Source organism: Cricetulus griseus, chromosome 2 (assembly GCF_003668045.3).
Source record: "Cricetulus griseus strain 17A/GY chromosome 2, alternate assembly CriGri-PICRH-1.0, whole genome shotgun sequence".
NCBI lineage: Eukaryota > Metazoa > Chordata > Mammalia > Rodentia > Cricetidae > Cricetulus > Cricetulus griseus.
In genome coordinates, this window is record NC_048595.1 from 373,594,210 (window position 1) to 373,620,444 (window position 26,235).

Sequence of the window (26,235 nt, forward strand, 5' to 3'; positions counted from 1 at the left end):
ACCTCCAGCTGCTCGTGCGAACTCTAAGGATTCAACTCTCTGGCTGGAATGAATCTCGCTGACGTTTCGCGGCGAAGGAGCCCTGTGCGCCATGAACCCTCACTCGACTGGCCCCCGACACCCGACGCTCTGAGGCCTTCACCCTTCCCGCACCCCGTGCTACAAGCCCTCTACAGCTTATCCCGCATGCTGCTCTTCCCAGCCTACTGGTCTCTGGACCAGTTGCTGGGCTGCTGGGCACCAATGGCACGATCTAGCAGGTTGGGGTGGCTCAAAGTCCTAGCAGGAAGTGCGGCGGCGTTGCTATTGGTGGTGGTAGTTGGCCTACCCCTGGCACTGTTTGGCCTTGTGCTCTGGCTGCCCCTACAGGTCTGGCGCCGCCCCTTCTGCTACCAGCCTCCTCCGGCCTGCTGGGTGTGGCCACAGCCCTGGCACCCGCCTGCTGAACGCGTGCGCTGCTTTGTCTTTTTCACTGCCAATCTATGCCTGCTCCCTGATGGGCTGGCACGCTTCAGCAACCTGTCGCACAGCCAGCAGCGCTCGGAGGCCATTGCCACCGCACTGCTAGGTAGCCTTCGAATGCCACACTATGGGGCTACCGAATGCAGCCAGTCGCTGCCTGGGGTGCCTGCTGGTGTGCTGAGTGCCACAATACCTACGGGTTTGGACTTCGTGTGCCTACAGGAAGTGTTCGATCTCCGCGCAGCTCGTCGTCTTGTGCACATCCTGGTGTCAAATCTAGGCCCAGTGCTGTACGATGTAGGCACATTTGGCTTAGTGCCTGGGCCATACATCAAGGTACTGGGCAGTGGGCTTCTACTGGCCTCGCGCTACCCGCTGCTGCGTGCCACCTTCCGTTGCTTTCCTAACGCTCGTGGCGAGGACGCCCTGGCCTCCAAAGGTCTACTATCCGCCCAGGTATTAACAGGCAGCAATGAGCCCTATTAGGGAGAGGGTAGGCAGTGGATCTAACCAGCAAAGAGAGCTGGAACTGTGTGTGGTGTTGCAGGCACAACTGGGCATCCTGGACGGGCGTCGTATCGTGGGATACCTTCATTGCACACACTTGCAGGCACCCGTTGGTGAGCTCTGCAGGAGGGGTTGTTGGATGTGGGCAGTCCCCCTTCTCTCCTGTGAAGGCAGTAGGTCCCTAACCTCACCAACACTTTTGTCCCTACATCCCAATGCTTAATTTCTGAACCCAGACATCCCAAGAAATGCCTGGGTGGGTTTACAGAACAGGGTATGGTCTTGGATCCCCACTCTGGGATAAACCAACCCCAACTCTCCTCTTAGGAGATGGGCATGTTCGCTGCAAACAGCTGACCCTACTGCTGGAATGGGTGGAGGAGTTCGAGGCAGAGAGCCGCCAGAGTGATGAGGCTGTAGCCTTCAGTGTCCTCCTGGGAGACCTAAATTTTGACAACAGTTCACTAGGTGAGAAGCTGGGGTTAGGTGGAGCCCAGAGACCCAGCTCTGCCTGCTAAGAACAGTTTTCTTCTACAGATCACACAAAGGAGCAGGGACACAAACTCTTCAGCTGTTTTCAGGACCCCTGCCGGCTAGGCACCTGCCAAGAGCAGCCCTGGGCCTTGGGTACTGCTTCTGTGAAGGTGGGGAGAGCAGGTCTGTGGGATATCAACAAGGCTGTCACTGATCCTGCTCTCCCCGGACTCCACAGGGACGATTTTGAGCACTTCCACGCTACACCACGCCATTGCCTGCTCCCCAGAAATGTTACGAAGGTAAGTCTAACCGCACTGTTAAGTGGGCCAGCTGGGAGGAACTTGCCTAGCCTCAGTGATTCTGTCCCTCTCTTAGGGCCCTGGAGCAGGAAAAAGGGCGCCGCCTCTACCTGGCAGGACCCCTTAGTGGAAGTCACTACAGTAAATCCTGGCAGGGCAGGCGCCTGGACTATATCATGTACCGTGGAATTCCTGACAGTCACCTGCGTCCAGTAAGTGCCTGAGCTGGGGGCAGCTGGGCTTGCTTGCTCAAACTGAAAACAGTTCTCAATTTGACTCCTGTCCCGCAGGAGGTGGAGCAGGTGACTTTCAGTACTGCACTGGCGGGGCTCACGGACCACTTAGCTGTGGGCCTGAATCTTCAAGTTTCGTGCTACTAATGCTGGCACACAGACAAATGGATGACTAGCGAGAAAGACCACCATGAGGAGCTGATCCCAATATCCATGCGACTCCAAGGTCTTTATTGTGGGGCACTCACACAGCTTCCTGGGCGCGGCGGTACTCATATACACTGCCGCGCTCTGGGAAGGCTGCAAATAGCGGGGGAGAGCCTGGTGGTGGCGCTGGGTCCTCCGGGTCTCCATAGCCCCCACCGCCAGGGGTGTAAAGGCAGAAGATGTCCTGTGAAGAAGAGCAGGTTCAACACAGGTGTGGCCTTGTCTCGGTAGGACAATCATTCAGGATCACAGAGGCCACTACCAAATTAAAATTTTGCATATCTGTTCACACAGGCTGTGTCTCTTACCCCGGGATACACGGTCACAGAGGTCTTCCCACCCAAATTCACGGTTCGCCCATCCTTTCTGATGAGGAGGTTTAAGCCTCTGGCGCCAGGCTCTCCCCCTACCGGAGGAGGAAACAAGGAGCTAGCTGGTGGTCAAGGGAGGTAAGGGCAGGAGATGGGGAGATGGGACACTGAGGTGCGAGCAAAGAAGCCAGGAAGGGCTGGGGAGCCACCCACCGTAGAGGCCGTAAGGCTGGAAGGCCCGACGCTCGGTGAGCACGGACAGCAGCGCCTCTTCCCGAAAGACCAGCTCTCGGACTATACCATCACCTCCCCGGAAGCGGCCTCGGCCCCCAGAGCCTTGTCTCAATTCAAAGCGACGCAGGATAACTGGGTACCTGTGCAGGCGAAGGGCACAGCCCAGATGAGCACGGACTCATCTCCCAGATCACCTGCCTACCACTGCAACTGCTCAGCTCACCGGCTCTCCAGAATCTCCGGGTCCGTGATGCGTGTGTTAGTCATGTGACTGTGTACACCACTGCGCCCATGCCAACCAGGTCCAGCGCCCGTACCACCAGCCACTGTCTCATAGTATCCCATACGGGCATTGCCCAGGGTCACATTGTTCATACAGCCCTGAAAGAAGCAGGGAACAGTATTTTGTTAATATAGGCATCCACCCTACAACCTGTTTTCCAGCACTCCCAGACCTTTGCTCCACCACACCTGGGAGGCAGAACAGGCCCCAAAAGCCTTCAGAATGACGTCCACTACTCGCTGAGATGTGAGCACGTTGCCGCCCACCACTGCTGCCTCTGGGGATGGGTCCAAGATGGAGCCTTTGGGAATTACTACACGCACAGGAGCAAGGCAACCCTGGTGAATGAACAGGGTGATTAATGAGTGCTGGGTACCACTAAGATTCAGATAAAAATACTGAGCTGCCTTTGTCTTCAGGCAATCCCCAGGTGACCTCAGACTTGGGGTCCACCTGCTGACCTCACAGCACACCCATACAAACCTGGTTAAGTGGGATGTCACGGCCCACTAGAGAACGCAAGCAATAGATGAGAGCAGACAGAGTTATGGCCCGCGGGGCGTTGAGATTGCCAAACACCTCAGACCCAGAACCACTGAAGTCAAATACTGCACTGCCCTACCCAGGAGGAAGAAAGGTGTGGCTATCAGAAACCAGCCACACCCCAGAGGCCAGTGCCCTCCCCTCTTCCCTCACATGCTAACCTGACTCAGGTTGATCTGAACACGCAGACGGATGGGAGAGCCGTCATCCATATGATCCTCTGCAGACACCTCCAGGGGCAGGCCCCGGGCCTGCCGGGAGGTTCCAAAAGCTCGAAGCATGTCTCGAACTGCTAGTTCAGCGTTTGCCTACCAGGGATAAGGTTCAGCCCAGCCATGCCATCAAGCAGGGTGGCCCAGCTCCCTTGGAGCAGCCACAACACTGCTCCATGTATGCTATCCCCAGGCCCACCTGAATATAGCCCATATAGGCCTGCACCACGTCCAAGCCATACTGCCCGATCAGCTCTCCCACCAGCTGGATACCCTTCTGGTTGGCTGCCACCTGGGCACGAAGATCCGACAGGTTGTCATGCAGGTTCCTGGTTCCACTACAGCCAGAGATCTTGCCCGGTGCCCGCAGGGCCTCTGTCACCGCTGGATAGACCGGGTCACAATTGAGTGAGGAAGAGGTGCCTGTGCCTGCCTGTTCCATACCCTCAACACACACTGGGCACTGGGAGCACCCCATTGACTTCCCACCTCCCCTATTGTAAACTCCTGAACTCTGAAGATGTAGGCTCCATCCTTCTGCTGAGCCCTTTTCTGCACCCCAGCATCTGGAGCACCTTTGGCAAGAGTGCCCGTGACTTCGCTGGAGCTGGAGCTGGCATGGGCGAGGGTGGGTTCATTCCTTTAGCAAGCTCATCCATCTGCCTTTTCTAGGTCCCTCTCTACACCTCACAGGAAAGCCAGCCTCCTTCACACACACCACACGTACCTTTGTCCTGCTTGCCCCATGTCCTTCCCACTCCCACTGGCAGCCTAGAACTTAAGGCACCACAGGGCTAGGGACATGGCTCAGCAGTTAAGGAGCCATGTTCTTTGAGAGATCCAGGATCAGTTTCCAGCACCCACACAAGGGGGCTCTTAACTGCCTGTAACTCCAGTTCCTGAGGATCTTATACTCTCTTCCAGTCTCCAAGGACATTTGCATACATGTGGTGCACATACATGCACTTGGGGAAACACACACACACAAAAAAATACAATTAGGCACCGGGCGGTAGTGGCACATGCCTTTGATTCAGCACTCGGGAGGCAAAGGCAGGCAGATCTCTGTGAGTTCGATGCCAGCCTGGTCTACAAGAGCTAGCTCCAGGACAGCCTCCAAAGCCACAGAGAAACTGTCCCGAAAAACCAAAAAACAAAACAAAAAAACCAATTAGGCACCTGGTGTTCCTGTCCTCTTCCTGCAGTTTCCTACATCTAGGCAAGGTTTCTTTCCCATTCCTGTAAGCAGTGTTATCTAGCCCAGGGACTATATCACACCAGGGGAAACCCTCACTTTCTAGTCTTGGTCATGGACTTCTCTGATGTCTACTGGCCATTTGTACCCTCGGCCATAAGTTTAACACTTGTGTCTCCATGATCCACCTCAGCTCCCAATCAAGGTTATCCTATATATCTGTGGCACTCAGAGTGGCCCTCGGACCTCAAACCTCTACTGTGCCCTTATCACCTCAACTCCAGAATTTCTTTTTGCATTCTCAGACACCTATGACTTCAGGGCTGTCTTTTCCAGTGCCTCCATCTTGCCTGCAGGCTGTCTGTGCTGCTCAATACAGAGCCCCCATCTGTAGCTATCTAAACTTGACTCTACAATCTCCAGGTAGTACCACTTTAGTTCCCAAACAGTCCCTCCCACCCTCTACCACCTGGATACCCACCATCTTTGAAAGCGACTACAGCTGTCACATCTGACCCTTCTGCCTACCCTCAGGGTGGTGTGCAAGCAGACCAGTATAGCTCCAACTGCTCCACTGCCCAGTGACTGAGACCCAACCCAGACAGGGATCCTGTAGCCTTAATACTCAGTGTAGCATGTAGCAGTCGTCAACCTTAAAGCTAAGTCTTCTACCTTTTGTCCCCTTGGGCGTCTTGGCCAACTCCCCACCCCAAAATCTTCAGAAGACCATCTTTGGTCCAGACATAAGTCATCTCTTCTGCATATCTGAGATGATTTACAACTGCCCTGAGTGGTCACCATTTGTCTTTGCCAAGCCTCAAGGCAGGCCAGGGCTGATATAGCAGGATATATCAGTTGTATATCAGGATCCTGCCCAATCTGGCTCTTGATAGCAGCAATGCATCCTTGCCTGCTGAATTCTCACTGTGCCCCTTCTCCAGCTCACCTTCTTCCTGGAAGACGCCTCCCTGAACCAGTTTGAAGGACAGAAAAACGGCACCCTCCTGTTGCAGTGTGGTAGAGTGAGGAGGCATAGAGCCTGGTGTGATACCTCCAATGTCTGCATGGTGCCCTCGGCTGGCCACATAGAACACGGGCCGTGTCTGGCCTGGCCAAAACACCTAAGGGGTGAACAGCAACTGTCAGTGGCACTAGAAATCTCTGCCCTTCTGATAGTATACAAGGTAGTACTCCTCACCCACCGGTGTGATAACAGTCAGGTCTGGAAGATGGCTGCCCCCTGCACTGGGATGGTTGCTGAGCAGCACGTCACCAGGATGGAGGTCAGCTCCTAAGTGCTGAATCTGAAACCAGGAGACACACACAGAGTGAAAAAGGAAAGTGAAGTCATGGGAAAGGGTGTAGACAGAAAGGAAAATATCACTGTCACCACACCTGGAACTGAACAGTCTCCTGCATGGCGCCCAGGTGCACAGGAATGTGGGGAGCATTGGAGACCAGGCCCCCATCTGGCCCAAAGAGGGCACAGGAAAAGTCGAGGCGTTCTTTGATGTTGGTGGAGATGGCTGTGCGCTGTAGGATTCGGCCCATCTGCTCTGGGGGCACAGAGTAACCAGGTGGCCCCATCATCCACAAGTATAGCTCCAAGAAAGAGGCACAGGACCTCCAGGGTCAAGGCCTCCTGGGCTCAAACCTGCAGCTTTTCCTGTGCCCCCGAGGAAGACCAAGGTGGCTGCATACCTTCTTAGGCAGGAAGGCTGCAGCCAGGTGTATGTTATCTTATAAAAAGAGCATTCTCTTTCCAGCCTGCTTGGGATCTCTCTGCAATCATCCTTGAGTGATGCAACAAGAACCTGATTCCCAAGCTTAGACCCCTGAACTTGTAAAAGCCTACGGTCTGACTGTGAACAGATGAGCTCACAGTGGATGCATGCCTGCTTCCTATCCCTAGATAGCTGAAGGTCACGTGACTCCTCAAGAGAAGAGGAAAGTGCCTGCCCTGTCCAAGGCCTGCTCTTGCTGCACGGAGTACAATTTTAGAGCCAAGGCCATACTGCTCACCCCACCACCAGCAAGGGCCCTGCCTTTCCACTTGGCACACTTACCAGGTTACCTCTTGTAACAAGAGCCAATGCTACCCCATTTGTCTGTACTTTTGTCCAGAATGCAACCCCCCCACCATGTCCTACATCATATATGCCAGTGCTCAAAGAGGACAGCAGTGTCCACTCACCAGCAATGCTCATGAAGCGGTGTGAGAAAATAGACAGCTGGATGGGGTCGAGCTTGGTGCTGGCCATGCTAGGCGCCTCAGCTCCCACAGAAATGTGGATGTCCCCCGTCTCAGTCACCTCTGCTTGGCAACCTGGTTCTACGAGGATGGTGCTGGGAGCAGGGGACACAGAGGAGCTACAAGAAGGCTGGCCACAACCTTCCCCCAACCATGGATGTCACTACTCCATGCCAGGAGATACTCCAGTGACAGAGCCTCTGCAGCCCTGAGCCCAGGGATCAGCTGGGAAGGGTCCTGCAGTAGCCCCTCCAAGGCTATACCCAACCCAGGCTTACCTGTTGTTGTCGATAATAAGGCAGGGCCCCTGAAGCTGGTGCCCATAGCCCAGCTCTCCTAAAAGGTACACGGGGGTCTCCTGATAACCCCCCTCAAAGTAGCACTGGGTCACCTGCAGATGGGTGTGGAATGAGCTGGGCTCCTAGACCATCTTCCCTGAGGCCCCTCAACATGGCCAGGCCTCCCATCAGCACTTGTCCCCAGGTCCTGAGGATGGAGGAGGACCAGCACAGTAATGCCTCCAACCTTGTCCACCCGAGGAGGGCCGTTCTTGGCTTTGGGGGTGTCCTCCAGCCGAAGTCCACTACGGCCAGTTCCCCTCACTCGCACATCATCTACCACCACTGGCCGCTCAGGAATGACGAAGCCAAACTCTCTCATGTACCTGTACCCACCCATCCAAGGGAGCAATCAGAACAAGGCAACCAGACCAGCAGGCCAGATGCTGGACTCACAGAAGGGCACATATACCTCTCAACAAAGGCTGCTCCAAAGTCGCCAGCACGGGGTGAGCGGGCTGTGGCCGGGTGCTGCTGGGCAGACACCATTAGAGCACAATCAGTGCCTTGGTAACGAAGATGCAGGAAGCCCTCAGTGCTGATCTGAGACCTGCAGGAAGCAGATTGGGCTACTTACCCAGTGCCTTCTGAGGATGCCTGCCCTGCTTCCCCGGGCACTCTGAAATCATTGCCCTGAAGACCCAGGAACATGTGGGAAGACACCCAGTGGTACACCACACCAAAGGGGTGGTGGAGATAATGCCAGCCCTGTGTCAGTGGTCCATGAGTCTACCTAGTGAAGCCCTGGGCCCGCAAGGCCTCCACACACTGCTCCTCCAGGTGGCTCAGCCTCTGGTCCAGTTGTATAAAGGTTTCAGGTGTGTAAGACAGGGAACAGGGCTCTTGTGCTTCATGAACCACATCTGCCAAGGCCAGTCCCAGTGCTGACAGCAGCCCACTATGCCTGCAGAGACAGATGGCACAGAAGTGTGGGGACACTCCTCAAAGCCAACTCTCTCAACTAAGGGCACATACCCATATGCAGACCCACCTGTGAATATGTACAGTGTCCATACCCAGGGCCCGGGCAATGGCACAAGCATGCTGTCCACCAGCTCCTCCAAAGCAGGCCAGCACGTGGGCTGAGGGGTCATGGCCTCGTGCCTAGTGATCCAAGAAGGGTCAGTAAGTAGTCTTTCCTACCCTGGACAGCCCTCCACCCCATCCCATTCCTGTTGGGCTGAAAGAGTATGGAAGCAGGGCTAGGACAAACAGGTGACGGTGGGCAAAGGGGGTCTACCTGTGTGAGAGCACGGATAGGCCTGCACATGGCTTCATTGGCAACACGCACAAACCCCATTGCCACCTCCTCCAGACTTAGCGGGGAAGCTGAGCAGGGTCCACTGGTCAGGAAGTTATTGATCTCAGTGGCCACAGCCTCTAGAGCTTTTCGGGATGCCTCCGGAGACAGTGGCTGGTCTTCTCCAGGTCCAAAAATGCAGGGGAAGGAGGCAGGCAGTAGGCGACCGAGGACCAGATTAGCGTCTGTCACTGTCACAGGACCCCCTGGGAAGCAGGCACAGTGTGCACAGTGCTTAAACGTTTGGGCTGGAGGTTAGAGGAGCAAACCACATGTGGGCAGCAAGGACTGAGATGAAAGAGTGGAATAGGCCTAGAGCACCATGAGAAGGAAAGGCCTGGTGGGGCAGAGGCCAGCTAGCTCTTACCTTTGCGGTAGCAGGCAGGACCTGGGTGAGCACCTGCTGACTCTGGCCCAACCACAAAGAGGCCAGACCTTGGGAGATAAAGGACTGGAATTAGAGGTGGAGAGCATGAAAAAGCTGAGAAGTCCCAACTAAAGGGATGATGGGGAATGTACTTCTGTGTATGTTCATCTTATTGATAGTTGAATAAAGTACTGTTTGGTCAATGAGGCAGCAAGCTAGGCGGAACTAGGAGTCAAGGAGGATTCCGGGAAATGTAGTAAAGAAGTGATCTGCAGGAAGTGACATGGCAGGGAGACTCATATATAAACAAGGGCAAGAAGGAAGTGGGCCCCTTCTCTCTTCCTCCAGAGTTACCATGTGATCATGGGATGAGGACGCCAATGGAAGGCATCCTAAATAAGATAAGTCTTTTTTTTTTTAAAGGTTTTGTTTATTTAGCCAGGCGTTGGTGGCGCACGCCTTTAATCCCAGCACTCGGAAGGCAGAGGCAGGTGGATCTCTGTGAGTTCGAGACCAGCCTGGTCTACAAGAGCTAGTTCCAGGACAGTCTCCAAAAGCCACAGAGAAACCCTGTCTCGAAAAACCAAAAAAAAAAAAAAAAAGGTTTTGTTTATTATGTATACAGTCTTCTGTCTGCACGACAGCAGAGGGTACCCTATCTCATTCAAGGTGGTTGTGAGCCACCATGTGGTTACCAGGAATTGAACTCAGGGCATCTGGAAGAGCAGTCAGTGCTCTTAACCACTGAGCCATCTCTCTAGCCCCTGATAAGTCTTATAAAATATATAGATTCATGATAATTAAGACTGAGCTAGCAGATGAGAAATCCTAGTCATTGGCCAAGCAGCATTTGTACCTAATTAAAGTCTCTGTGTATTATCTGGGGCCTTAATGTAGCGAGCAGAACTCAAGCGGGTGGTGGAAAGATTTATCTTAACAAAGGGATATGCGCTTCTGGGCAGTGGTGGTGCACACCTTTAATCCCAGCACTTGGGAGGCAGAGGCAGGTGGATCTCTGTGAGTGCAAGGTCATCCTGGTCTACAGAGTGAGTTCCAGGGCAGCCAGGGCTACACAGAGAAATCATGCCTCAAAAAACTAAGACAGAGAGAAGTGGGGGGTGCTGACCTGAAGAAGAGGCGGGAACCCCCACCAGCTGCCACTGTGTTGATATCCAGCTGGGGGGCCTGAAGGGTGACACCAGCTGTGCTAGCCTCAAAGACATGCTCAAATTCTCCAGCATAGCGGCTCACATCTGTGGATGTGCCTAATGGGGGATACGATGCCAAGAGTTACCTAAGACCTGCCTTCCCAGCTAGGCAGCTGAGTCTTCCCTCACACACCCGCTTTAGCCTTCATACCTCCCATGTCAAAGCCAATGACAGGCTGACCACCTTCCAGCTGGTAAGTGGTAGCTGAGTAGCCCACCACACCGCCAGCAGGGCCAGAAAGCACAGCCCGGGAACCACTGAAGGCATCCATGGGAGCCAGGCCACCATCAGAGCGCATGAAGAGTACTTGCACATCCTGTGAATGGGGAGAATGGAGAGTGATGTGCTAGGCAGGTTGAGGGCCAGGGCCTGGGGCAGGGTGGTCAGCGGGCCTCACCTTTAGCTGACCCTGGAAGCCTCGTCTGAAGCCCTGCACATAACGCTGGATAGTGGGAGTAAGGTAAGCATCAGCACAGGCCGTGTGCCCCCGAGGAACAATACGCACCATGGGCATGGCTTCCGAGGACAAGGACACATGTGTGAAGCCCAGATCCCGGGCCAGTGCGCCCACCTGCTGCTCGTGCTGGGCCCACCTACAACGGGAACCCGGGGGGCTCTGTGCCTCTGTGCATCCCACCCAACAACACCCTTCCAGCTTTCCTCTGGGCCAGGCCTTGCCCGTGTAGCCCTCACTCACGTGTAAGAGTGCATGAGCACCACTGCCAGACTATGGATGCCCCGAGAGAGGAGCCCCTCCAGCTTCCCACGCAGGGCTCCCAGATCCACAGGCTGCTGTATCTCCAGCAGGTCCCCTGTACGGCCTAAAAGAGCCATTCAAAAGTTGCTAGGATCTGCCTGTCCCAAGAACCTCACAAAGGCTGCCAGCACCATCCGCACCTTTGACAGGAGACCCGGAACCTGGTTCTCCATGGTACAGCACCACTCGCTCCTCCACCTCCAGCACCTCCTCATACAGTACCTCTGGCATGGGCACAGCCTGAGGGCAGGCAGAAGCTTAGAAGAGAGCCAGGCCTGAGGGTTTTATGGGGTCCTGAGTGGGTGGGGCAGTGCAGGCAAGGGGATGAGTCCCAAAAAGTGAAGAGATAGTCAAAATGGCCCAGCAAGACCCATCCAGGCTTCTCTCTGCAACCAGGCACTTAAGTGGGATGGAACCAACCACCCTACCCCCAGAGGGCAGCTTTTTTCAGGAATCCAAAGGTGAAGTCTCCAACCCCTCATCCTGAACAGTGCTGGCTTGGACTGGCAGAGTACCACGTGCCTGCTTGGAAGGTTTGGGGACACAGAGTCCTGCAAGCAGTGCTCAGTTTACTTTATGCCTACCATCCAGTGGAATTAGCCATCATTGCTTCACAGCCCTCCCCACAAGGCCTTAGCTGGGAAAGGGAGAGCAGTGCACAAGTTCACCTAACAGCCAGTTGGCATGGGAGAGCTCACCAGGTCAAAGAGGTCTGGCCGGGCCTGGGTGCCAATATGCAGCAGGTCTCGGAAACCCCGAGTCACGAGCAGTGCCACCCGTTCCCCCCGTCGTTCCAACAATGCATTGGTAGCCACTGTGGTGCCCATGCGGATGCTGGCAATGCGACTCGTGTCTAGAGGTCGGTCTCGAGGCAGCAACACACCTCCCTCCTGGGGACCACATGGTGAGAATGAGACCTTAGGCTCGGGTCTCCCTCACTCACCGTGACGTTTGCCCTGACCCACCTGCTCCAGGATGCGGCGGATGCCCTCTGTGGGTGCATCTGCATAGTTGGCAGGATCCTCTGAGAGCAGCTTCAGGACACGCACATGCCCTCCCGGGCACTGGGCAAACACATCTGTGAAGGTGCCACCCCGGTCGATGGCAAAATGGAAGCGCCCTTCTGGGCTGCCCATGATGTTGGGGCTGGAGTCCAGCAGCGGCTCTTCAGTTGGTAATCCTGGGAGAACTGAACAGAGGAGCCAGTCAGTAGCGGGTAGGGAGTCTGGGTTTATGCCTGAGGAGGTCTGGTTTCGAAACAAAGGCTAGTATGGCAAGGAGGTGGATTCTGATTCTAGGAGGTGCTCTGGGGAAGAGCCAGAGCAGTTCTGGGTTTGGTAGGAGCTGCAGGACCAGGTCACAGGGTGGCTTGAGTGAAGTCAGAGCCAGGCAAGGCCATCTGCCAGTTCCGTGCCCTCACAGCACAGGCTGAGAGTCCTGGTGCCGATGGAAAGCCAGGTCCTGGAGTAGAGGTAGAAGGGCCTCTGATCCTGGAGCCCTTTTATGTTGGCAGAGCCCGGGTTCTTTCAACAAGAAAAGGCACCTGAGTTGGAGTGTGAAGGTAAGAAATAGCTCCACTTCCCGCTTTGCTCAAGCTTCCAGGCCAAGGCCTTAGGACCACTGGAACCCTACAAAACCGGTACAACGGTGGGGAGACGGGAGACAGGAAACTAGGAACAGCAGAGCCCCAAGTGGGAAGTAGAGAAGGCGGTAGCACAGACCTCCACCTGCACAATCCGCTCAGAGTCTCAGTTTGTGTTCTCCTGCTGTGCTTCCCCCAGGCCCTGAGCCCTGCCCCACCTCCGGGAGGGGCCTGTAGACCCAGACACCCCCCCTCCCCCGCCCCCAACACACACACAAGCTTGGCTTGCCTAGCCCTTCAGGTTACGTAAGTGCGGGCCGGCATGAGCACCTCCTCCTTTGCCCAGGGCGATCCACTGATTGAGAGACTGAGTGGCCCTGCCTGCTAGGGCGGACCGAGCGCTTTGGCTCAAGGGCACCTTGGTTCTGGGAGCTGCTGTACGTCTCTACATGTTCTGGTTCGCCGAGCATGGGCTCCCTTGACACCCACCTTCAGGTCTCTATGTAACTGGTTGCGCCCTAAAGTAACAGTATTTGATGTACTCAGACTATCAAGACTGCTCCCCGGCGTGGGAGGACCCGATGCAGGAGATGGGGTGGGTGGAAAGGGCCTGGCAAGGAACAATGGAAGATAGGAGGATCTAAAAGGGCCTCCTGCCTCCGGGAAAATCCTATTTCAGCTTGAGAAGCCGCACGACGAAAAAGAGGCCTCTGCACACATCCCGCGGCCAACTCCACAGGGCAAAAATTGTTCAGTATGCCTAAATCTCCTGTAGTGAAACCAGCACACAGCTGGTGTGTTCCCCCTCCCCTGCCCCCCCCCCCCAGGAAGGCAGAATGACTTATCCATGGCCTCTATTCTCCTGTCTGTCTATGCCTAACTCTAAGGAGGAGAAAGTGCACTGACAGAGGAAGACCCAGGACAATCTGAGCTTATAAGCAAGGAGAACCAGGGTTGTTTTCTTGTTTTGTTGTTCCTTCATGGGGTTTTAGTCCCAGCAAAGCAGATCCTTCTCTCTAGGCCAGCATCTCTATACTTTTTGTTTTTTGATTTTTTTTCTGAGGCAGGATTTCTCTGTGTAACTTTAGAGCCTGTCCTGGAACTCACTCTGTAGACCAGGCTGGCCTTGAACTCACAGAGATCTACCTGCCTCTACCTCCCGAGTGCTGTGATTAAAGGTGTGCACCGCCACCACTCAAGACTTTTCTTTCAAGACAAAAAATAAAGAAGTCTGAGTGGTAGACTACTTGTTTAGTATACAAGAGGCCCTGAATTCTATTCCTAGCATGTACAGAAAAAGTGTATGTAAGTGTGGGGGGGGGGGAAGAGGGAGGGAAGGAGAGAAAGGATACCCAGAACCAGGAGACAGTCTTCCCTCAAACTCCCTCTGCCCTAAAATAATCTGGTACCCTCTTTCCTCTGCATCAACCTTACAGCCAACTGGCTGCCACCTTAGGGATTTGCACTAATGGTTCCCTTAGCTTGGAAAGCTTTTCCCCACCCTCATGACTCTTACTTAGTTCCAACTCTGCTTGATGTCACTTTCTCAGAGGAGTCATCTCCTTTCTCCTGCATGGCCTTCCAAGAGTTCACTCCACCCTCTTGCCTGGGTTGGCTCCATCTCACTCTACCTACCACCAGCACCCAACAGGGAACTTGTGTGCACACACTGGACGAGAGAGTTCTAAAAGATGCCTGTGGCTCACCTCTCTCAGCATCCTTGAATTTGATTGTTTTACGCCTGGGCAACCGGGGATTGGCAGTCACTTCTGCCAGGAAGTTGGAGCTACAGAAGCCCAGGCTGCTGCCCCTGCTCCGAAGGACTAGCTTCAGCTCTTGGTTCTCTTGGATGAGCTGTACCAGCCGCCGTAGCTCTTCATTCTCCTGTGCCAGTCGTTGGATCTCCTGTCGCAGGCCTTCATAGCTGCTGAGAAGGGACATGCCCAGGAGCAGGCACAGCAGCTGCCCAGTGGTCAGTGGGCTGGCCAAGAAAGGTAGTCTGCCATTGTGAGGTCAGCATCTGACCCCCACCTCTGCATTCCAAGACTAACAAGGCCCACTCTTCCTGTCTGCACTGGGTCTCATCTGATTTCTGTCTCTGAAGCTTGGACCAACAGAGCCAGACACTGCCACGGGTCTTTGGATTTCTTTATTAAGTAAGTTCTCTCTGGAAGATAGAAGCTTCTCTGACCCCAATCCAGCTTAAGTGTGTTACGGGGAATAATTCAGGCATCTCTACCACCCACCTGACACTGGCACTAGCTACAGCCCCTTGACCTCCATGTAAGATTATAGATCTGTGCAAGTAGGTGTGATATCTGAGTCGGGTGGTGGTGCAGAATCAAAGGAGGTAAGGGAGGGTGGGTGTTGGAGCTACCCTGCAAGGGTGGGGTTGTGTCTGGTCTCATGATAGATGGAACTGGATAGTAGTTGAAAGGTTCAGGCATTTTGCTGGCCTGCCCGTTACCTGGTGAAATCCACTCAGGCAATACCCTGGTCAGCCCAAGGTTCCATGGGAAAGAAGTCTGCACGCAGGTGCAGAGGACCCCTTTAAAAGATAGGCCCCTGCCCCTTTACGCGATCTCTCTCTGTGTTCCTGTCCCACTCTCTGTGCGCTCTGTTCCCCTCTCTCTGTTCCCTGCTCTGTCTCTCTATGGCGACCGGCCATGGCGGTCAGCCATTTACCCTGTTCCTCTTCTTAGTCTCCCCATTCTGCTGTGCCTTATAATAAACTTATAGTCAATATGTCTGTCTCAGCAATTTCTCTTTTCTTCTTTTTAAACAAAACAATAACAGTAGTGACCAGGGCAGGTACAGCCTTAGTAAATTGATGAACTTAATGGCTGCATGGAAAGGGCTGGTGGCAAAGAACTGGACCAAGCAGTAGTGATCTTACCCACAATGACAATGGATTTGCATTTTACAAAGGACTTTCTTCCATCCAGTCTGTCTTATTTTAACTTTCTATCCTTTTCTTTTTGTTGTTGTTGTTGTGAAGGGACCAGCTCTCCATTTCGGCAGCCATAACAGCCTAACGTGCATGCCTGACCTTGCCTTGGTCACTGGGAGGTCAGATGCCTGCCTCTCGGCAAGGAACCAATCAGAAGTTAGCTGGTGGTGCTATGCTTTCCGGCTCTGGGTGTGCTTTACGGACAAGTGCACAGCAATGATGTGCAGAGTGCCCTGGGAGGGCCTATGGGCTATAACAACCAGTTGACCAATCAACACAGGGCAAGTCCTCCAAGCCTGGAGGCACACCAATCCTGAGCCTGTGCGTTCCCCTAGACGCTCCCCTTACGCTGCCCTATAAGATCTCTATCCTGTGGCTTTGAAGGAACCGGCTTCCCTTTTGGCAGCCATAACAGCCGAACACGTGCTTGCCATAAACCTGCCTTGGTCACTTAGAGGTCAGATGCCTGTCGTGTGACAAGGAACCCATCAGAAGTTAGTCACTAGAAAGTCAGATGCCTGCCTCGTGACAAGGAACCAATCAGAAGTTAGCTGGTGGCGCTATGCTTTACGACCCTGGGTGTGCTTTACAGACAAACACACAGCAATGATGTAGAGAGCATAGCAACCACCCTGGGAGGGCCTATGGGCCATAACAACCAGTTGACCAATCAACACAGGGCAAGCCCTCCAAGCCTGGAAGCACACCAATCGTGAGCCTGTGCGTAAGCCTGTGCATACCCCTAGACACTCCCCTTACGCTGCCCTATAAGATCTTTTGGGAGACCCAAGGAGCCGTCTTTTCTAGCCGTCTGCCATGGCAGGTGGGTGAAAGACCCGAGCTAACATAGGGTTAGCTCGTTAAATTACAATAAAGCCTCGTGCAGTTTGCAGCAAGCTCTCGAATCCGCCTGGTGATTGGGGTGACCGCGAACCTGGCCTGAGACCCCGGATACTTGAGTTTTCGGGGGGTCTAACAGCTTCTCAGTGTCTTTCCCAGCCATCCACCATGGTGGTTGGATGAAAGACCTGAGCTAACATGGGGTTAGCTCATTAAACAATTGCAATAAAAGACTCATTGCTTTTGCATCAAAATGGGGCACTTGGTGATTTGGGGATTCCGAATTTGGGCACAACAGTAGCAGCCAGGAGGCCAAAGGTACAAAAAGGTGTGGGTAACCAAAATGTCTGGCCAGGTCTGCTTTGATATGTTAAATAGGCACCTCAGCCATTTGTCCCAGGTTTTGAGACTTAACACTGAGCTCAAGTGATCTCCTATCTCCATCTCCCAGTGCTAGATTTACAGGTCTTCCTGAAATGTCCAGCTGACATGTTCATTTTTGTATTGCAGAGTCCATGAATTGAAACTAGTTGGGGAACACTGGGTGGGTTCTCTTCAATTTTGCACCTCTAAGTTTCCGGGACCCTCACTGCAGGCAGAACCAACTCCTCCCAGCTTTGCAGGGAAAGCCAGGCAGTGGCCTCAGCTTGGCTACTATGACACAGATGGCAGCCAACATTGCTTGTCTTTCCCATGGGCCTCCTGCCCCTGCCTCAGCCGGGGAGGTCAGTTTTCGTTTGCCGGACTCTGAACTGCTGATGTAGAACTAGAGGATGTGGGCAGACCATGGTAGGCATGCTCCAGGCCTTGACCTTGACACCCTTTCACTGTGTGGCCAAGGTCACCCAACAAAGCAAAAAGCATTATTAAGATCTTGTGAGAGCTGGTCCTTGGTCTGAATTATGGAAGCTTGCAGGAGCTCTTCTTCTGCCCCCAGGGTAAGGGAAGCAGTTCTGCTCTGGTAAAGAAGAGCAGAAATGATGAGGCCTACCATCCTTACCACCTCTTATGGAGTAGGAACAGGGGCCTCACTCTGTGAAGGCAGACCCTCCTAGGGCAAAGGGGAGCATGGAAGCTACTCTACCCAGGCTGCTGAACTCTGTCTTTATTTGGAAGGTAAGACTGGAAAAACTCAGGCTGGAAGATAATGACAACCTCAAGGAAGAGCCATCAGCAGAGAAGTGACAAGCCAGTTAGAAATGTAACAAAATCAGGTTCAGAGAATTGAAAAAAGCCCTGCTGATAGCCACGCGTGTTCTCTGAAGAAGCCACAGCCACAGAAGAGACATTTTTGTCTGATTAGAACTTCGTGAGTGGGGGGAGATGGAATGCAGCAGATGGAGAGCCAAATGCCCCCGGGCTGTCTTAGACCCATCTCTATATCTGAGCTAACATCCTAATAATGATTAGGTAAAGCTCTTGGAATGTACCAGTAAGCTTGCTGTGTATATCCACCAACCCTAAAGCTGAAAAATGCTGTGAGAAACATCTCAAGTTTTCTACAGAAGAGATTTCAGAGTCATTCTGTACCCCAAGCATCCAGGACACAAAGTTGTACCATTCCTGAGCAAGCAGAATACTAGTGACAGCTGTGAACCACCGAATATGTTGAATTTGTCACAAAGTCTCAGAGTCCCCCACCCCGTGTTTGTTTGTTTGTTTGTGGTTTTTTTTGTTTTGTTTTGTTGTTTGCTAATGAAGGAACCAGCTTCCCTTTTGGCAGCCATAACAGCCGAACACGTGCTTGCCATAAACCTACCTTGGTCACGTAGAGGTCAGATGCCTGTCTCGTGACAAGGAACCAATCGGAAGTTAGCTGGTGGCGCTATGCTTTACGACCCTGGGTGTGCTTTACGGACAAGCGCACAGCAATGACGTAGAGAGCATAGCAACCACCCTGGGAGGGCCTATGGGCCATAACAACCAGTTGACCAATCAACACAGGGCAAGCCCTCCAAGCCTGGAAGCACACCAATCCTGAGCCTGTGCGTACCCCTAGACACTCCCCTTACGCTGCCCTATAAGATCTTTGGGGAGACCTTAGGAGCCGTCTTTTCTAGCTGTCTGCCATGGCGGGTGGGTGAAAGACCCGAGCTAACATGGGGTTAGTTCGTTAAATTACAATAAAGCCTCGTGCAGTTTGCAGCAAGCTCTCGAATCCGCCTGGTGATTGGGGTGACCGCGAACCTGGCCTGAGACCCCGGATACTTGAGTTTTCGGGGGGGGGGTCTAACACTTTTTGCTAAAAAGCATGGGCTCTTCCCTTAGCGCTGTAGATTCCCAATGGGGAACTTAAAACAGGAAAGAGCTTGATATCTCTGCCTTCACTTTACATCTGTCTCCTTTGCTTTAACTTTTAGGTTACACTCTCACTTCTGCGTATTAATATACATATTAGCTGTTCGAACTGATTATATGACTGCTCCATGGTATGGTGAAGGGGAAAGTTTTGTTTGTTTTCGTTTTTTGAGATAGGTTTTCTTTGTGTAGCCCTTGGCTGTCCTGGAACTAGTTCTGTAGAACAGGCTAGCCTCAAACTCACAAGAGATCTGCTTGCCTCTGCCTCCTGAGTGCTGGGATTTTAAAAACACCATTGCCCACCCGATGGGAAGGTTTTTATTGTAGATGTGAGGAAGAGAACAGCCTGAGACATCTGGAAGAGTCCAGAGCAGAAGGAGAAAATAGTAGCCTGAGCATTGCCAGCAGCAGGCACCTGGCCATGAGTGAGGCAGGAGCAGAGCAGAGGTGGGAGAGGAGGGGCTCAGGAGAGCAGAAAAAGGAGGAGGAGGAAGACAGGAAGCTGCAGGCAAAAGAAGGAACATAGCTGAAACAGCAGGGTTACAAGACAAATGAGTAGCTGGGATGGGGGAGGGGGTGGAGCCTGTGAGCCAGGGAAGTTTAGGGTAGGGGAGGAGGTGAGATAGCTGGATGTTAGATAAACTCTGAAATGTGTAACAGGTACTTGTGGTACTGAGAGAAACTGGAGGCCAGCGGGGGTACTTTGGCACCAATAGGCCCCACACATAGTCACTTGTCCCTTCTGCCAGTAATAAGGAAAATGGCTCTTATTGGTAGAGAAGACTCAGCTTGACAAATTCCTGAGGAATTCTGGCTTTTTTCTAACTGCCAGAATTGGGGAAATGGAGTTTCCTTTGGACCTGACATTTGCCATTTAAGAACTATCTGTTTAAGTCCAGGACTGGTGCACACCTTAAAGCTCGGTGCTCTGGAGGCTGAGACAAGTTGGTTGACCTCTTTGAATTTGAGGTCATACTGGTTTGAGGTCCAGGCCAGCCAAAGCTACACAGGGAAATCCTGTCTCAAACAAAAGGAAAAAAAAAAAAAAAGGAAAGAAATAGAGAAATGTCTGTGGTTTTTGTTTTGTTGTACTGTGTAGTCTGGCTATGAGGAACTCACTGTGTAGCCCAGGCTGGCCTTGAACTCAGAGATGTAAACTCCAGAATTCTGTGATTAAAGGTGTGTGCCACCACTGCCCACCTAAGGGAAATGCCTGTTTAAACAAGCCTGTAAAATGCCTTTTAAAAGCTGATAATATAAACCAGGCAGTGGTGGCACACACCTTTAATCCCAGCACTCGGGAGGCAGAGGCAGGTGGATCTCTGTGAGTTCAAGACCAGCCTGGTCTACAAGAGCTAGTTCCAGGACAGCCTCCAAAGCCACAGAGAAACCCTGTCTTGAAAAACCAAAAAAAAAAAAAAAAAAAAAAGCTGGTAATATAGCTGGGCAGTGGTACATGCCTTTGTTAGACCCCCGAAAACTCAGGCCTCCCGGGTCTCAGCCCAGGACCTCAGTCACCCCAATCACCAGGCAGATTCGAAAGCTTGCTGCAAACTGCATGAGGCTTTATTGTTGTTTAACGAGCTAACACCATGTTAGCTCGGGTCTTTCACCCACCGGACATGGCAGATGGCTAGCAAAGACAGCTCGAAGGGGCTGCATATAGATCTTGTAGGGCAGCATAAGGGGAGTGTCTAGGGGTACGCACAGGCTCAGGCTTGGAGGGCTTGCCCTGTGTTTATTGGCCAACTGGTTGTTATGGCCTATAGGCCCTCCCAGGGTGGTTGCTATGTTCTGTGTGTCATTGCTGTGCATTTGTCCATAAAGCACACCTAGAGCCATAAAGCATAGCTCAACCAGCTAACTTCTGATTGGTTCCTTGCCACAAGGCAGGCACCTAACCTCTAGTGACCAAGGCAAGGTCAGAAAAGCACGTGTTACTGTCATGGCTGCTGAAAGGGGCAGGCATCTGATCTTAGTGACTAAGACAAGGTCAAACAAATACGTGTTCGGCTGTTATGGCTGCCAAAATGGGGAGCTGGTCCCTTCATCTTTAATCCCAGCACTCTGGAGACAGAGGCAGCGGATTTTGAGGCCGGCCTGCTCTACAGAGCTAGTTCCAGGACAGGACAGGCTCCAAAGCTACAGAGATACTTTGTCTCAAAAAACAAAAACAAACAAAAAAGCTGGTAATATGGAGTCAGCAAAATAGCTTAATAAATAAAGGTGCTTGCTACCAAGTCTGACAAATTAACTTCAATGGAGAGAGAGAACAAACTCTGGTCAAAGTGCTGAGAATCAGTGGTTGTGAGCACTCCACCATAAATGAGAAACAAACGTGTCATTCCCTGTTCCAGCATGACACTTTGGAGGACTTGCAGAAAGAATATAGGAGCTAGAGTTCAGGGAAGACTGAGGTAAAACGGTCTTGTCCACACGCTATGGCCTCTGCACTCATGAGCCCGCAGCAGCTCTGGTTTGCTGTGGGATCCATTCCAGCGAGGATGGGGGAGGGGATCTCAGGCCCCACCCCAGCTGAAGAAACACTTACAGCTGGTGACTGCTGAGGGAGGAGAGCCTTTGGAGATGTGGCCACTAGAAGGTGCCCGTGGTCTAGTGGATGACCTTATACCATAAACACATGGGCAGCACTAACTAGACTCACTAACTAGAGTGAACTCACTCTATAAACCAGGCTGGCCTCAAATTCTCAGATCTGCCTGCCTCTGCCTCCCCGAGTACTGGCATTAACGGTGTGCACAGCAACCACCACAGGGCTACTCCCCCTTATGTTTGTCTTTTACACAGTCATGTGTGGGTTCATTTCTACACATAGCATTTTAAAGCCTGCCTCCTTTCCTGGGGTCAAATTGCTCCCCTGCCCCTTTTATCAGTGTGCTTTCTATCCCCCTTCCCCATAATTAAGGGCCATTGCCCCATCTTAAGATATGCAAGGTAAAATCCGGGTGTTGCTGGCGCACGCCTTTAATCCCAGCGCACGCACGGGAGGCAGAGGTAGGCGGATCTCTGTGAGTTCGAGGCCAGCCTGGTCTCCAGCGCGACTTCCAGGATAGGCTCCAAAGTTACACAGAGAAACCCTGTCTCGGAAAAAAAAAAAAAAATGTGCAAGGTAATAAAGTGGGAGTCCCCAACGGCTGTAATTCAGAATTCAGAGCTAGATAACTTTGGGGCCATGACTTGGTCCCTGACACTGTCTACACTGCCTACATGTAGGGCAATAACCACACAGATCCCTGGCAAAACATGGGAGCCTTCTTTACCCAGGAGCTTAAGCACAACCTTTGACCATCAGTGGGTGAGCACCAATGTGCTGTCCCAGGTGGAATTTCTAGCTTCCTAAATACTGGGGGGGGCACCAAGCAGTGACATCAGACACCATATACAGTGAAGGAAGTGGACCTTACAGAACTAAAAAATGGACAAGTCCAAGAACCTGGCCAATCATTATGCAAAGTTGCTGCCAAGTACCTAAGTTTTCGACAAGAGATGGCGCATGCAAAGAATCATTATAACTGAACTCCTGTAGCAGAAAAAAAGAGCAGTAGTAAGTGCCTCTGGAGGGGCCCAGCGTCTGGACTCAGCAAAGGGTCAAAGCATTGCTTACAGAGAGGCCTCTGAACAGCACAATGCGGAGGCAGGAATAGTGACCATGTACTAGTGTGTTAGCTTTCTATCTCTGTGAGGGAATTCCTGAGATAATCAACTTTTTTTTATAAAGATTTATTTATTATGTATACAGTGTTCTGTCTGTATACATGCCTGCACGCCAGAAGAGGGCAACAGATCTCATTACAGATGGTTGAGCCACCAGGTGGTTGCTGGGAATTGAACTCAGGACCTATGAAAGAGCAGCCAGTGCTCTTAACCTCTGAGCCATCTCTCCATCAGTATCAACTATCAGGAAGAAAAGTTTCTTTTGACTCACAATTTGGAGGCTTTAGTACATGACAAGGAGACCTTGTGGAAGCACCTGTAAAAGGAACTGCTTACCTCAGGACAGCAAGAAGATTGTTGTGGAATATTACTTAACTATGAAAATACATGTTATATCTGTTTATGTTGCAGAATATTACTTTAACTATGTAAAGGTGTGTTTCATTTGTTTATGCTGCTTTTTTGTTTGTTTGTTTGTTTGTTTTTCGAGACAGGGTTTCTCTGTGTAGCTTTAGAGCCCTGGCTGGCCTCAAATTTACAGAAATCCGCCTGTCTCTGCTTCCCGAGTGCTGGGATTAAAGGCCTGGGCCACCACTGCCCAGCCTTATGCTGCATTTTTTAACTATGTAAAAGTGTGTTGCTGTTTCATTTTGCCTGCAATTGAAGGCAAATTGATTGGTCTAATAAAAAGCCCAATAGCCAATAGCTAGGTAGTGGAGGGATTGATGGGGCTGGAGGGCAGAGAGAATAAATAGGAGGAGGAATCTAGGCTCAGGAGAAGAGAGAGAAGAAAGAGGAATGGAGAATGGGGAGAAGAGAACGAGGGAGAAAAAAAGGGAGATGCCCAGGGCCAGCCAGCCAGGCAACCACGGAGAAGGACATATAGAATGAAAGAAAGGTAAAAAAGCCCTGAGGTAAAACTTAGGTGAAGAGAAAGAGATTAGATTAAATTAAAAGACATAGTTAGAAATAAGCATAAGAAGCTGAGTGTTGGTGGCACACACATTTAACCCCAGCACTCAGGAGGCAGAGGCAGGTGGATCTCTATGAGTTCAAGGTCAGCCGGTTTACAAAGTGAGTTCCAGGACAGCCAGAACCATTTCTCAGAGAAACCCTGTCTCTGGGGGAAAAAAAGAAAAAGGAAAAAGAAATGAGCATAAGATAAGGCTGAACATTCATAACTGATACTAAGTCTCTGTGTTATGATTTGGGAGCCGGTTGGCGGCTCAAAAAAAAAAAGCCTGCTACAGAAGATATGAGACAGGAGAGGCAGGATCCCCTTATCTCCTTTAAAGGCTTGCCCTTAACAATCTAATAACTGTTCTCACCAGACCCCACCTCTGAAAGCCTCCACAGCCTCCCAGAAGGACCAGGTTGGGGATGAAGCCTTGCCTTCAGTGCATGGGCTTTTGAAGGCTGTTCAGAACTGTAACATCTGGCGTGACAGCCGCTACCCAACCTGTACAGCGGAGACAATGAACTCTGACTCTTATACTATTATGCCACCTTTTCTGAACACGATCTTGTCTTTTTGTATTCCCTCTTCTAATACCTCTATTCCAGGTCCACAAATAACTTACCACCCATAGAGCAGCACTTTACATGGACAACCTAGAATGAGCCCAAGACCCAGGACTCACTGTCTCAAATTCCTCAACAGCCTAATAGAATGATGGCACAACCTGCTGGACATACATGGGACATTGTCTGCAGAGGTGTGTCTGTACTGCCCAAGAGAACTGCGCTTACAGGGCCAGGCTGACTGTGAAGTTAAAGGATCAGCTCTTTTCAGGTTGGACTCCTAGGAAAGGGTTCATATGGCCATATTTTTTAATATTTATTAAAAATATGTTTTGCTTGATGTGGTAGCACATGCGTTTAGTCCCAGCACTTGAGAGGAAGATGTGAGTAGATCTCTGTAAGTTCAAAGCCAGTTCTTGGCTGGGCATGACTTCACATGCCTTTACTCCCAATTCTGTGAGTTAGAGACCAGCCTTAGTCTACTTACGGAGTTAAAGCTATACAGGGTTAGACCCTTTGTGGAGAAGAGAACATTTGAGACAAGTTTTCAAATATTCCAGGCTGGGTTTGAGTTCACTAATTAGTCATTGATGACCTTGAACTTTTTATCCTTCTGCAAGGAACCATCTGCAGATCGTGGGATCGAGCTTCATGAGGTTATATTGGGGTGCACTTGGTTTGGGTTCAACAAGATCAATCACTTCTTTTATTTATTTATTTACTTATTTATTTTGGTTTTTCTCGAGACAGGGTTTCTCTGTGGCTTTGGAGGCTGTCCTGGAACTAGCTCTTGTAGACCAGGTTGGTCTCGAACTCACAGAGATCCGCCTGCCTCTGCCTCCCGAGTGCTGGGATTAAAGGCGTGCGCCACCAACGCCCGGCGATCAATCACTTCTTAACAAATTGTTATTCGGTTCTGATTTGGAAAAATAGGCCTCTAGGAATGCAGCTGCCTTCTTCTGATACATGTTATAACACGAAGAGCTGATAGAACTGGCTAATGGGTGTTGGTAATTCAAGAAGAATGGAGGATGAATCACTAGCAAGAAAGCCCAGAGCGCCCTTAAACCACTTGACTGGTATGTACAAGGTGAGAAAGAAATCGTTACCAGGTTTCTTCAAATATAACCAAGTCCTAAAATCTTACAGAATATTGTACCTGTAAGAGCTGCTACCTGGACACAACTTATCTAAACTTCAGCTCTGTTTTTCTTTAATTTTTTAAAGATTTGTCTATTTATGCATATGTGTGTTTTGCCTCAATGTTTGAATGTGCACCGTGTGCATGCCTAGTGCCCAGAGAGGTCAGAAGAGGATGACCCCTAGAGCTGAAGGTAAGGATGATTGGGAACCACCATGTGGGTTCTGGGATCCAAACCCAGGCTTTCTGCAAGAACAACAAGTATTCTTTACCCATGATCTGAGCCATCTCTGCAGCCCCAAACCTCAGCTTTTTAAAGTGTGGGTCATGACTGATTTCACTGTAGTCCTGCTTCTACACACACACACACACACACACACACACACACACACCATGCACACACATACTAGGCCTTGTTAACAAAGCTGACTGAGACGAATCAGCTTGGATTTGCCCATGTTATGAGTTGCAATGTTTTATTGTGAAACATCCTGTAAAGTCTTAGTTTTTGTAACTTTAGTTATAGGACTATATATAACACCTGATTACAGAAAATAAGAATTTTAGCCAAGTAGTGGTGGCGCATGCCTTTAATTCCAGCACTCGGGAGACAGAGGCAGGCGGATCTCTGTGAGTTCGAGGCCAGCCTGGTCTCCAGAGCAAGTGTCAGGATAGGCTCCAAAGCTACACTGAGAAACCCTGTCTCGAAAAAAAAAAAATGTCTGATTGTATTTTTTCCTTTTTCCATTATTCATGTGTGTGGTATATTTGTGTATGTATGTGTAAGTATGGATGCACCTGTACATGTCTGTATACATTTGGAGGCCATAGGTTGATGTCATAAACAAACCATCCATGAAGCAGGGTTTCATGGGGGCTCCCAATCAAATCCAGAGTTCAGCAATATAGCTAGTCTTGCTAGCCTGTCCTATGGAGTCCCTTGTCTCCTTCTAGGTAGACTTACAGGAAGATTGCCACATCTACCCAGCACTTAGTTGGGTTTCTTGGGATCTAACAAGTACTTAGCACCTAAGCCATTACCT

At 51.4% G+C, this 26,235-nt stretch overlaps 2 protein-coding genes across 8 annotated transcripts in view; one reads left to right on the forward strand and one right to left on the reverse strand.

Annotated features, from left to right (window-relative positions):
* The first annotated feature begins 48 nt into the window (after positions 1–48).
* Positions 49–2,125, forward strand: LOC100756855. Its single transcript, XM_027404263.2, has 7 exons — positions 49–918; positions 1,010–1,082; positions 1,297–1,437; positions 1,507–1,596; positions 1,682–1,745; positions 1,822–1,957; positions 2,036–2,125. Exons 1-7 carry the CDS (start codon positions 49–51, stop codon positions 2,123–2,125), a joined length of 1,464 nt encoding a protein of 487 aa, XP_027260064.1.
* A 55-nt stretch (positions 2,126–2,180) lies between these two features.
* Positions 2,181–26,235, reverse strand: part of Oplah (5-oxoprolinase, ATP-hydrolysing) — a 34,285-nt gene continuing 10,230 nt past the window's right edge. For 2 of the 7 annotated variants that reach the window (XM_027404182.2, XM_027404180.2), the window contains exons 2-27: positions 12,151–12,374; positions 11,884–12,075; positions 11,326–11,425; positions 11,126–11,249; positions 10,826–11,021; positions 10,579–10,744; positions 10,346–10,484; positions 9,220–9,287; positions 8,793–9,058; positions 8,544–8,656; positions 8,286–8,456; positions 7,965–8,102; positions 7,740–7,878; positions 7,493–7,605; positions 7,158–7,309; positions 6,359–6,519; positions 6,166–6,267; positions 5,910–6,084; positions 3,968–4,152; positions 3,718–3,864; positions 3,497–3,631; positions 3,202–3,351; positions 2,954–3,111; positions 2,710–2,870; positions 2,494–2,591; positions 2,181–2,369 (exon numbers count right to left, since the gene is read on the reverse strand). In XM_027404182.2, coding sequence (XP_027259983.1) covers positions 2,223–2,369; positions 2,494–2,591; positions 2,710–2,870; positions 2,954–3,111; positions 3,202–3,351; positions 3,497–3,631; positions 3,718–3,864; positions 3,968–4,152; positions 5,910–6,084; positions 6,166–6,267; positions 6,359–6,519; positions 7,158–7,309; positions 7,493–7,605; positions 7,740–7,878; positions 7,965–8,102; positions 8,286–8,456; positions 8,544–8,656; positions 8,793–9,058; positions 9,220–9,287; positions 10,346–10,484; positions 10,579–10,744; positions 10,826–11,021; positions 11,126–11,249; positions 11,326–11,425; positions 11,884–12,075; positions 12,151–12,321 — 3,867 coding nt within the window. In that variant the 5' untranslated portion in view covers positions 12,322–12,374 and the 3' untranslated portion in view covers positions 2,181–2,222. Of the gene's footprint in view, positions 2,370–2,493; positions 2,592–2,709; positions 2,871–2,953; positions 3,112–3,201; positions 3,352–3,496; positions 3,632–3,717; positions 3,865–3,967; positions 4,153–5,909; positions 6,085–6,165; positions 6,268–6,358; positions 6,520–7,157; positions 7,310–7,492; positions 7,606–7,739; positions 7,879–7,964; positions 8,103–8,285; positions 8,457–8,543; positions 8,657–8,792; positions 9,059–9,219; positions 9,288–10,345; positions 10,485–10,578; positions 10,745–10,825; positions 11,022–11,125; positions 11,250–11,325; positions 11,426–11,883; positions 12,076–12,150; positions 12,375–14,473; positions 14,767–15,663; positions 15,834–26,235 lie in introns of those variants that run through there. The other 5 variants (XM_027404177.2, XM_027404176.2, XM_027404175.2 and 2 more) reach the window with 5 other exon arrangements.

What these genes read in the sequence shown, in the direction of transcription:
- LOC100756855 (XM_027404263.2), top strand. Translation starts at nt 49, where the DNA reads ATGAATCTCGCTGACGTTTCGCGGCGAAGGAGCCCTGTGCGCCATGAA. An exon ending in AGAGCAGCCCTGGGCCTTGG is followed by an intron (nt 1,597 to 1,681) that starts GTACTGCTTCTG and finishes CGGACTCCACAG; the next exon opens with GGACGATTTTGAGCACTTCC. An exon ending in TCCCCAGAAATGTTACGAAG is followed by an intron (nt 1,746 to 1,821) that starts GTAAGTCTAACC and finishes TCCCTCTCTTAG; the next exon opens with GGCCCTGGAGCAGGAAAAAG.